Source organism: Cnephaeus nilssonii, assembly GCF_951640355.1.
Source record: "Cnephaeus nilssonii genome assembly, chromosome: 5".
Lineage (NCBI taxonomy): Eukaryota > Metazoa > Chordata > Mammalia > Chiroptera > Vespertilionidae > Cnephaeus > Cnephaeus nilssonii.
This window is the reverse complement of record NC_137076.1, coordinates 41,642,110-41,654,682: the sequence shown is the minus strand read 5'-3', so window position 1 is coordinate 41,654,682 and position 12,573 is coordinate 41,642,110. Positions and strand designations below refer to the sequence as shown.

Sequence of the window (12,573 nt, the reverse complement as noted above, 5' to 3'; positions counted from 1 at the left end):
AGCTAATTTCTCATCCCATGGTTGAATTAACTGACTATTTTCTCTTTGCCCTTCGTAAGCCTCTACATTACAATATAATATGCTATCTGGAAATATGAATAAACAAAATCAGTCCTTACTGCCCCTTTTTGTTTTTCTCCTGGATTCTTCTGGAAAACAGAGTTCTGCCACCTTCCCATTTTCTTCTTAGCTCTCAATCCTTCTATCTTTCCATTTGGGGGTCCTGTGTGTGTTCTCTACTTCCAATCCCTTTACTTTATCTGGAATACATTACTGAATTTTTCTTATATTTTTATTTTCTTTTTCATTTATTCTGTCCTTTACTCGAGGACATGGGCAAAGCATTAATTTCTTTAATGTCCCACCTCGTATTCAAGGAAGTAGAGCATACTGATGACCGCTAACAAATATGCCAATATTCCTTTTCTTATATTACCAAGGTTAATTCAGATTTGAAATTATAACTAGTTAAAAGCATCAATATCTATTTAAAAAATAGCATCAATTGGAAAGGAGATGTTTTAGACCAGCTTATAATGACTTCAGGAAATATAGAAATATTTTAAGTATTTAGGGTTAAATCAAATCTATAGCGGCTTAGCTAATTCCAAATTATATGATTTCAGTATACAATTTCCACAGCATAAATCTGAAGGATTATGCTAGTTTCCTGTGCATTCTTTTTGCAATAGTTTTGTCCTTATTTTGTAAAGTGAGTTTTATCTCAACATATTTACATTTATTTTCTTTTATGGACTTCACATTCTCTTTATGTACACTCACAATCTTACCAATTTCTGAGAGAGGTAGTTGGGATTCTTTTGTCATGTCAGCCAACTTGGAAATTGTTAGGAGGAAGGAACCAAAATTCTCTTGAATTCTGGTGTTGTGTTCCTCTACTACTGCAGCAAATTCCTTGGGAAGATCATCTAGAATTACCTAGGAACAATGAATTTGATTACTATTGTTTTGTGTTGTTGTTTTTTAAAGCAGAAGATTACCAATGCCTGTGAGACAGGGCGTCATAATGTATTTAAAAGTCTGGATGAAAATATAGTTTAAATTCTATTATTTATAAAAGTATAAATAAAAAAGTAAAATCACTTGTGATCCTGTTACAGTAGGTAGTGAGTTCGGTATTAAAGGAGAAGGGAGCTAAACTGGCTAAGCCTGATCCACTAGGCAGCTACAGCTTCACAGACACCCGGGGGACAGGCACATCCTTGGCCAAAGTCCCAAGCAGGCAGAAAGGCCATCTTCCCCAGGGAACAACTGGATTACAGGGGGAGGGATAAACACCATGTGCACTGGCTCATCCAAGACCAGCTGACTTCTCCCTGTAGAAGAAGTCCAGCCTCTGGGTCCACGGGCCTGTACTTGTTTCTAGGGGGAAAAGCACAGTAGAAGCCAGATGAGGAAGCAGAACTCTGAAGCATGTGCAGTAGGAGCCACAGTGGTGATCATGAAGGGGAGGAGTCTAGCCTGGAAAAATCAGGGAAAAGAATCAGAGAGAATAAGGGCACAAAAGACCAGGAGATTCAGGAAATGGGGAGGGCCCAGCATAGCCCCCAGAAGATATAAGAAAGTGACTGGATATTTTAAAAGGAAGCCTACTTTTGCCCAAGCCCAAGGCAAAAGGCCCATCTTGGTAGCACCCACACACTCTCTCCCTTTAGCCAAATGGAAGCACCAAATGTGAGCCAGACAAGAACAGAGACTTTGCTGGATTGCTGGACCACTGGAGCCTTGGATGAGGATTAATTTCATGCAGTTCTGCATCTGGCTCTCCTCCTGGGCTTGGTGGGGACAAGTGCGGGGCTGGGGACCCATAGGCTGGACTACTTCTTCTACAGCGAGAAGGAGCGGAGCCACCTGGCCATGGATGAGACATCGGGCATGGTGTACCTGGTCCTTTGTTTCCCCTCCAATAAATCTTCCACTAAACCTAAACTCCTCCTATGCGTGTACCTGCCGTGCTTCATGTTCACTGTGCTCACCTTTCCCATAATTATATCGTATTTCTAATTTCTTGTCATTTGGCAAAGAGTAGAATTCCCAGGACAGTGATTTCCAATGGCTGTTAAACTGAGCATTCATGTCTTCTTGTTTCAAATTAAATGTTACTGCGGCCATTACTTCACCATTAAATGTAATGATGGAGATTATCTTCAGTGTAATAAAATGTTCTGTGTTATTCACTCGCTAAAAATCTCTAACAGGAATAAAGTTTTCCATTTTTACACAAGACCTAAATCTTTTCCTCCTCTGAGAAGTCACTTTATACCAAGAACTGACTGAGACATGGTTAAGTCAACGACAGCAAAATTTTATTACAGGAAAATATGATTGCATTGCATGTTATAATGCAAAAATGTTGCATAGAATTGCAAGGTATGGTTATATATTTTTTCTTACCACTGAATGAGAAAATTTCTTTTTAAAGTTTTTCACACAGGGAGGAAGATAATGTCTTCCAAAAAGATTTGCTAACACCACCACTAATGTTTCCATCACTTCTTCAGAAAAGCTCTTTTGGCCTGTTTAAAATAAGGGGTTTAATTTTTCAAAACTTTAGAGAAAATAATTAATCATTTTAGAAATATATTGAGTCAGTTCTTAATACCTAAACTTAAAATTTCAAGGTAAGACACCTTTGAAAAAGTCACTTTCCAGATGTTTGGTGAATTTTTAAATAAATTATAATGTTACTTTATAATAATGCAGATCAATTGACCTCCTACTAACAGATTATTGGTATCATTAAATCCATTCTTAGCTGAAGTAAAAAACAAACAAACAAACAAACAAACAAACAAGTGAACACAGCCATTTGGCCTTTAGTTCTGGAATTGCCCTGGACTCCATCATGGGCTTCAAACCCTCCCTTTGCTACTTTGTTCTACTCAGTTTTCCACCTCTCTTCAAAACCTACTAAGGAATGAAGGCCTTATGCTGCTTTTCAAATTCCTTATCTGCCATCCCAGGCCAGATGTTAACCACACCCACTCTGCCTTGGGCACAACTACAGTCCAAAAAAAAGCTGGCAACTACACCTATTGACATGCTCCTGATATTTCTCTCCCTGGAATATTTGTTTCCTAAGTTTCCATATGAGAAAATTCCTGCAATATTTTAGCAACTAAATTTCAAGAGAAAACCTATGTCTGACTTCCAATTTTCAATCGGGCACCATATCTAACAGAGTGCCATGCCCACACTGATAGCCCCTCATGTGAGAACGTGGAAACAAGCACAACCGACTCAACTACTGGAGAAATGCAGAACATGAAGAGTGAGCTCCCAGACTTCAAGCAAGCAAACCAACAAAAGCACCTTAAATTGATGTGTTTATATTGATAGCATTATAGCAATTTCTTTCAGTTGTTTTTGATTCCTTTAATTTTTTGATACATTACTCACAGTATGTATAAAATAAGTAAAATTTAATGATTATTATTTTCTATGATCCTTTCATGAAGAACTATTTATACTAATAATAGAGGAATATACAAATTGTCTGGGATGCCCTCACATAAGGACCAATCAGGATGGGGGCGGGGCCATGGCGGAGAGCTCTCAGCACACCTGTGCTGGGGGTCCAAAGGGCATGGAGAGGAAGGGAAAGCAGATAGGCAGTTAAGGGGATCAGTCCAGGAGGGGAGAGAAAACAGGCAGTTACAGGGATCAGGACAGGAGGGGAGAGCAGTTAGGGGGGGTCAGGCCAGCAGGGATGAGCAGTTAGGCAGTTAGGGGGATCAGGTTGGCAGGGGATAGCAGTGAGGGGGATCAGGCAGGCAGGCAGGTGAGTGGTTAGGAGCCAGTGGTTCCAGATTGTGAGAGGAATCCCAGATTGGAGAGGGTGCAGGCTGGGCTAAGGGACCCCCCCACACACACACACACACCCTGTGCACGATTTTGCATACCAGGGCTCTAGTAGATTAATAATGGATTAAAGGTTTTATGGTTTGATATATTAGTAGTTCTAAAGTATATTATACAGTAGGTCCTCGGGTTACATCTGAGATCTGTTCCTACCGCGCTACGTAACGGGATTTTCGCCATAAGTCGGAACCCACTATATAAGCACCTATGTCACTCACATGGAGCACATACATAGCAGTAATGAAGTGAAACAGTAAAAAAAATTTAAAGGAAAAATAATAATTCCTAACCTTTACTTGTGGTAAATAAATAATAAAAAACATAAAGCATATATGTACATACATCGAAATAACGGAACTTTTTTTAATAAATACTGTAAATGGGAGATGGTGATGTAACCACGAAATGATGAAGGTCAAGTCCGATGTAACCCGAGGACTGCCTGTATAATATTTTAATTATTTTTAATGTCATTTTAACAGAGGTTAGTAATTTACTGAAAATAAAATCAACAAAAGGATATGAATTATATATTTGAGTTCATTTGAATTTAGAGCTGATCACTTTATTTCTCTTTATAGCAAATTAAATTTCATTATGTCAAAGTTATGGAAAAGGGAAAAATAATTTATGATTTAAAAAAGGAAATAATTACAGAGGACAATATTGCGATGCCAATATATTGCTACAGTTACATGTGATTTTGAACTGTTAGCTATATATTTTACTAGGATATAGCTAATGATTAGTACCTAAATGTGAGGATATCACAAAGAGGCCTGTTTTTCATGTCAATGGCCAGATATAAGAAGGATAAATTAGTGATTTTACATATATTATTACATTTCTTAAATAATAATATTCATTATTCTAAGGTTTTATTTTTTTAATTTGAAGCACATTAAATAGTCATTAGAATATTTACAGTATTTTACAAATATACCATTCCTATATTAATATTTTTATAAACATATATAGTGTTATAAAATAAGAAAAATGTTCAAAGTACATTAAGAGAAAACACAGTTAGAAAGTCACACCTTCAAAAGTGTATGCATTCTGAGGAATATATGGTTATATGCAACTACACATGTGCTCTGTGTGTGTGTTTGTGCATACATTTAATGAGTAAATGTTTGGAAAAGAATAATTGCTTACCTTTAATCTTGGTTGGAATACATAGCTTGTGAAATAAGCCTTTCTTCAACAAGCTTACTAAAACAAAGTTTGCAGGTTCATGGTAGTGCAAATGTGACACAAGACCAGAATATCCAATGGGAATACATTCTTGATTCAGATATTCCTAGAAATTAATTTTATCATGTTAACCTGGTCTGTAGATCTCAGTAATACCAATCAAAGAAGTTGTTAATAAAGTACCTTTTAGTACAGTAGATTTAAACATATGTACCAACACCTTTATTTAGTGGAAATAGGTTTAAATCTTACCTCTCTGACCAAGAATTGCAAAGAATATATAAAGTAAAACTTTAACATGAAATTGATCTTTGGTTGCTTGAAGGACATCAATGAATATTGGAGAACTGACAATGCCTATATATACATATCAAAACATCAAGTTAGATATTAAGCACATTTTATAGTGTGTCTTCCAAATGTAATATACAAAAGACAACTAGACATTCCTATTATAGAACAGGGTGCTATATATACTTATGTACAACTTATAATAAATTATATATATTTCATATTTTTTTAAATATATTTTTATTGATTTCAGAGAGGAAGGGAGAGGGAGAGAGATAAAAACATCAATCATTGATCAGCTGTCTCCTGCACATCCCCTACTGGGGATCGAGCCTGCAACCCAGGCATGTGCCCTTGACCAGAATTGAACCTGGGACCCTTCAATCTGCAGGCCAACACTCTACCCACTGAGCAAAACCAGCTAAGGCATGTTTTTAAATATTTTTAACTAGTGGCCCAGTGCATGAAATTCATGCACGGGGGCGGGGTGTTCCTCAGCCCAGCCTGCACCCTCTCCAATCTGGGACCCCTTGAAGGATGTCCTACTGCTGGTTCACAGGGATCGGGTCTAAACCGGCAGTTGGACATCCCTCTCACAATCCGGGACTGCTGGCTCCAGCCGCTTACCTGCCTGCCTTCCTGCCTGCCTGATTGCCCCTAACCACTCTGCCTGTTGGCCTGCTTGCCCCCAACTGCCCCCCACCACTGGCCTGCTCGCCCCCAACTGCCCCCCTGCTAGCCTGCTCACTCCAAACTGCCCTCACGTTGTCCTGATCACCAACTGACTGACCACCTGCTCACCCCCAACTGGCCCCCCTGCTTGTCTGCTTACCCCCAACAGCCCCACCCCCAACAGCCTGATCACCCACAACTGCCATCCCATCCTGGCCTGATCACGCCCCCGCAACTCAAGCTCCCAGCCCCTCCTTTTTTTCTTTTTCTTTTTTTTTTTTTCAGTGCCTCCTTGAGCAGAGACAAGTGCCAGCTGGAAGCAAGTATCTGGGATTTATTTATTTTCTATAATTGAAACTTTGTAGCCTTGAGCGGAGACCAGGGCCAGCCAGGGAGGGCGGGAAGCTTGGCTTCCTCCATTGCTGGGGCAACCCAAGCCTCCTGCGTGCTCCAGCTCCGTGGCCGTCGCCGTCTTGGTTGGGTTAATTTGCATAGTCGATCCTGATTGGCTGGTGGGCGTGGCTTGTGGGTGTAGCGGAGGTACGGTCAATTTGCATGTTTCTCTTTTATTAGTGTAAATTAGGCATTGAATATTGCTTTATTATATTACTGTAATTATTATTTACTTTAATTAGGCATTCCATAATGTTTTATATTATATGTGTGTGTGATAGAAAATGATAATAAAATATTGAGGGAAAGATAAATAATTACACCTTAATATATGATAGGTGACAAGTAAAATCTCTCTATTTAAAAGCCCAGTGACAAAGAATGGTGAAACAACCAGAACTACCCTGAAACAACCGGTGGCTATGACATACACTGCAGCAGCCAATCAGACTGATCCAGGACCCAACTTCCCCCATCCCCCTGGCCCGGCTCCTGATCAGCCTCCAACACCCTGATCAGGGGCGGGCTGGCCAGCCAACTGCCTGCGGCCCCTCCCCACCGCTGGCCTGGCCCGATTGGCCCCTGGATCTCTAGTGTGGGTATAAAAAAGTGTAAAATCAAGAATCATGAATGTTTCAGTCTCTTTTACATTTTTAAACTATTAGTTATTTATTTGAATTTTAAAAAATTTTTAAATCAGATATAATTATAGGAAAAAAAGTTTCTTTTCTAATATATACGGAACCCAGGAGTAATTATAACAGGACAACCATGGGCTTAATTTTCCAAATGTTTGAAAGCATGAAAATTAAAAGCATGTTTTTGGGCTGAATTAGGGTATTTATAAAGTCGAATCAAATGTTACAGGAGTTTATTTACAGTACATTAATATTTTATTCACTTCAATTTATGTAAATTATGTAACTTATAAAACTAAGCTTAAATAATGATGTTTATTTAAGTTATTTAAATAAAATGAAACAGTGTACCTTTGCTTTGGCATCCTCCTTGTCATCTGCTTTGGCAACTAAAAGCATAAGTCTGAGAACCAAGGATATACTTAGAGGAAACTGACCCTTCAGTTTGGGCACATTCGATTTTAAGAGCCTTTCTATCTTAGGTAATGGAATATCATAGAAGAACACATTTCCTATAAGATCTTCTCCACGTCTTCCTGCACGACCAGACATCTAAAGAGATGATCACATAACACTTTTAAATCATTTCAAGTCTTGTCTCTATAAATAATTAATATCTAACTTACCTATACCACATAAAACATTAAATTTTCAAAAATCTTGAAAGAGTCTTTGTTGCTTGGTATATTAATTTTAGCAAAGTTCAATATATTACTTTACAAATATATTTTCAAAGTGTGCTTGCTTTTTTAGTAATGCCTATATTTTCAGATAATGACTTTTAAAGCAGGGGCAATTTCTGTCTTATTTACCAATATATTTCCAGAATCTAGTCTGAACTGAGAACAATGTAGACACAAATTATAATTGTAGGTGCTTAGCACCTTTGAGTTCTCAGAAGATGTGGTTACCTCTTCTTTCTATTATTGTTGTTTGAGTTCAATAATATTTATCAAAGCTGGAATATTCTCAGGTAAACTAATCTGTTTATCCAATCAATAAGTGTTCAAAATGTCTTTAAATGTAACCATACTCATGCAATATCATATATCCAGGACCATTTTAAAACATTGTGTTATTTTAGTCCAAATGTTTTAAAATAAATGTGGTTTTATTTTGGCTTATTGAATAAATGTTTCCAATCCCTAATATGCAAATATAATACAGGCAGGTTGTATAAATACCTGTCGAAAGTTCAAGGCATCCAAAAAAACAGAATCTTCCATAAAAACAACAGATTTACATGGCATATTAATTCCCAAAGCAAGGGTGGAGGTAGCTGTTATCACCTGAAGGTGAAGGATAACAATAACAATAATAATAATAACAATAATAATAAAGTTAACATAGAATACATAAATGTGTGCATAGTCTTTAAATATTGACTAGGTTAAACCCTGTGAAATTAGTTTTCTTGAGTAAAACTCCAATGGGAAGTAGGTGTCACCAAAAATACAGATGCTACATTTTCTTTTAGAGTACTAATATTTTCCTTAATATTACAATTACTTAGAATTTTTATATTGCAAAATGATGTAAAATCACAGCCATCCAGTAAGTTTTCCTTTTTTGCATAAACAAAAGCACCAGGTTGTAAAAGGAATATTGGTTTTACATGAAAACATTTCTAAGAAAAATAGTAGGGGATAAACTCAGAGAGCGCATGGACCAGGTCACATCGAGATTAAAAAACCACTCTAGTCCTGGCCAGGCAGCTCAGTTGGTTGGAGTATCCTCTCATGCACCAAAAAGTTGTTGAGTTCCATCCCAGTCAGGGCACAGACCTAGTTTGTGGGTTGGATCCCCGTTTGGGGCACGTATGGAAGGCAACCTATTACTGTTACACTCTTACATCGATGCTTCTCTTTCTCTCTCTCCCTGCCTCTCTCTCTAAAGTCAATAAACATATCCTAGGGTGAGGATGAAATCAAACAACAACAACAACAACAAAAAACCCACAACACTTTAAGCAGTTTAAGAGAAAGTGGAGTAACATGATATTAATATTTATAAAAATGCTTTGGTTAGTCTGTAAACTAATTTTAGGAGGTGATGAATGAAAGATGAATGATCTTATAGGAGCTTTTAGATTATTCTGGAGAAGATCCGATGGTGAATTGAGTAGGAAATGGTATTCCCAACTGAGTTAAGATGTACGTATAAAGGGCATTTCCTGGGATTTTGCTTTCTTAACTCAAATTAAAAGTACTATTTGACTCATATTGCTTAGTAAAAACTGAAGCTAACAGCTAGAATTTGTCTTATCTCTATCTTATCCCAACCCCACTTGAGGTTACTTATACCCTTTCTTGCTTCTCTTTTCAGGTTTTTATACATTTTTCTCTAAGTACTAGTTTAGTTCCACCACATAACTTCAGCTATACAGTATTTTATTTATCTATCAACTCTATATTTTCTTTATTTCCATTATGCTTTTCTCTTTATATATTTTTATACTGCAATTATGTAAAAATGTTAAATTAGTATACCTTTCTAATGGTGGGACATTCTGTACCACTAGTAATGATTTTATCTTAAAACATATTTTGTTTAAGATAAAGCTAGCCACATCAGTTTTCTTTTGGTTATCATTTACATTTATTTTCCTTTCAATTCTGTTTTTCCCAATGTGTCCCATATAATCAACACCTAGTTGGATATTTTGTTAATCAACTTCAAAAATGTTCCTCCTTTATGGGGGCCCTTCCCTGTGGGCCTCTCATAGTGGACCCATGCCAGAGGAAGTTGCAGCCTCAAACCATTACCCAGCCTCCTTACCCTTGGGCTGTGAGCACTGAAGGGGGCTGTACAGTATATAAAAAAATGTTCCTCTTAATTAGAGCCATTAAGTTAATATGAATCAGCTTATCTATATATATAAAAGGCTAAGTGACCAACTGTCCATCCATCTGACTGACTGACCAACCGACAGGCCAGTATATATGACACACACTGGCAATTTAAAAATTAATGCTGACTCCCACATGTGCAATACATAAAGCTCTCGCTGGCACCAATCACATTCGACCGACAGGCCAGTACATATGACATACACTGGCAATTTAAAAATAAACATTGACTCACGCACTTCTATTATAGAGAAAGGGCAAATAGTGATATTAAAATATTTTGTATTTTAATTTTATAATAGTATATTACATACACTATTTTGACATATAATTTTTTGCAGTAACGTAATTACTGCACAAATCTTTCTTCTAATAAATTTCCTTTCAATGTGCACAAATTTGTGCACGAGGACACTAGTTTAATATAATTGTTTTATTTAATGATCTGGCTACAATTTTATATGGTTAGTCACGGTGTTTTAAATTTTTTGTCTGCTTTCTTGGTTCTAATTCATTCAGATGTTTTCCATGCCACTTATTTTTCCTCTGTAGTTTGGATGTTGAATATTCAAATTCTGTTCTTTCAGTTGGTACTGACAAATTCATATAATCTGTACTTCTCAAAGTCCAAAATTAATAAGTTTATCCTCCCTTTAGATTTTACGTCAAACAACCTCCACATGCCCTAGCTGGTTCTGGATAGAGCATCAGCCTGTGGACTGAAGGGTCTCAGGTTCGATTCTGGTCAAGAGTACATGCCTGGGTTGTGGGCTCCATCCTCAGCAGAGGACGTGCAGGAGGCAGCCAATCAATGATTCTGTCTCATCACTGATGTTTCTATCTCTCTCCCCCTCTCCCTTCCTCTCTGAAATCAATAAAAATATCTTAAAACACACACACACACAACAACAACAACCTCCACTTCTGAAATATACACTATTGTAACATATATTTCTCTTTTTTATTCCATGGTGTTATTTTTATTCAGATAACAAAAGTTTTAATTTCACTATATTTGTGTTTTTCTAGGATTACTCTTTTATGTATTTTTAAACATCTTTCATTTTCCTGAAATTACTTTCATTTTTCCAAGTTTGGAATTTTCTTTTAAGTGTTGAAGCAAAATGGCAAACACTCTCAGTTTTTATTTGTCTAAAATTTTCCACTTTGCCCTTATTCTGGAAAAATAATTTTGTTGTGTATAAAACTCTAAGGTAAAAGTTATTTTCTTTAAGTTTCTGAAGGTAAAATTTCATTTACTTCTTGCTTCCATTTTGCTTTTTATATTTTTTAAAAAATATATTTTTATTTCAGAGAGGGAAGGGAGAGGGAGAGAAAGACAGAAACATCAATGATGAGAGAGAATCATTGACAAGCTGCCTCCTGCACGACCCCAACTGTGGATCTAGCACACAACCCAGGCATGTGCTCAGACAGAAAATCAAACTGTCATCTCTTGGTTCATAGGTCAACACAACCACTGAACAACACTGGCCTGGCTTCATTTTGACAAACCGGATGGAACTCTGTTACAGTACTCTATTTTCTCAGAGTGTTTTTAATGTGCCTTATCCTTAAGGCCATTTTCTTACAGAATATAGAAGAACATATTAAAACATATAAAGTAAAACTAGCATAACTACAAAGAGAAACAAAAATTTACATTAACATTTTCTATTCTCAATAATTCTACTTTCAATAATTGATAGAAGGTAAAAAAAAAAAATTACCAGTGATACAAATTTCAATTAAAAAGCCTCCCAGAACACTGAAATCAGTACCTACAGAACACATTTTAATGCATGTATAGAATATATTGCTAAATAAATTTTATTTTTAGAAGCCTTTTAGATTTACAGAAATTTGCAAAGATAATACAGAGTTCCTATACTCTGTACCTAGTTTTCCCTACATTTAACATCTTAAATTGATCCCCTACATTATTATTAACTAAAGTTCATACTTCTTCCAGATTTTCTTAGTTTTTACCTAATGTCCTTTTATGTATCTACCCAGGGCATCGCATTACATTTGCTAGGCACGTCTCCTTTGACTCTTCTTGGTTGTTAACAGTTTCTCGGGCTTCACTAAAAGAAATCGGGGCTCTTTGGAGACATGACTTATTCTAAGACTGGGACTGAGCATCTTACTTTGCCAGAATGTAAGGAAGTGTTTAAAAACAAACAACTCACAATGAGGGAAGCATGCCAAAGGGTTCCACGAAGCAAGTGAAAGAGCTCTCAATTGCCAAAATTGGAACAATTTGAACAAGAAAAAAAGTAAAGTAGCATTGAATTATAATCCAAAGCAGAAAATAAATATCCATGTGCCCATATTGATATACATATATGTTGGATACATAAATAAATGAAAGAGAGAAGGGACACAGCTCTTATACAGAATAATTCTAAATAATTGATGTAGATACTTCAACTATAAGGAGGTAAAGTATAACTAAACTACCTACTCCTTATGCATGGGCTATGCATAGTGATTCCCTTCCAAGGAGGACAGTATGGAAAGTGAGATTAAAAGCTTACTTTATAGTGGAAAAGTTTAACAAATATGATCTCAGCCAGGTGCTGAAGATTAACATCCATAGTGATGTCATGTCCATAATCTATAACCCTGAGATAATATGATGAGAATGA

The 12,573-nt window shown here is 36.6% G+C and overlaps 1 protein-coding gene across 1 annotated transcript in view; it reads right to left on the bottom strand.

Annotated features, from left to right (window-relative positions):
• Positions 1 to 12,573, bottom strand: part of LOC307100198 (putative ATP-dependent RNA helicase DDX60) — an 88,364-nt gene that overhangs the window by 8,577 nt on the left and 67,214 nt on the right. The window contains exons 29-34 of the mRNA XM_079772558.1: positions 8,258 to 8,362; positions 7,425 to 7,625; positions 5,332 to 5,436; positions 5,041 to 5,185; positions 2,416 to 2,537; positions 792 to 939 (exon numbers count right to left, since the gene is read on the bottom strand). Of these exons, the coding sequence (XP_079628684.1) occupies positions 792 to 939; positions 2,416 to 2,537; positions 5,041 to 5,185; positions 5,332 to 5,436; positions 7,425 to 7,625; positions 8,258 to 8,362 (826 nt within the window). The remainder of the gene's footprint in view (positions 1 to 791; positions 940 to 2,415; positions 2,538 to 5,040; positions 5,186 to 5,331; positions 5,437 to 7,424; positions 7,626 to 8,257; positions 8,363 to 12,573) is intronic.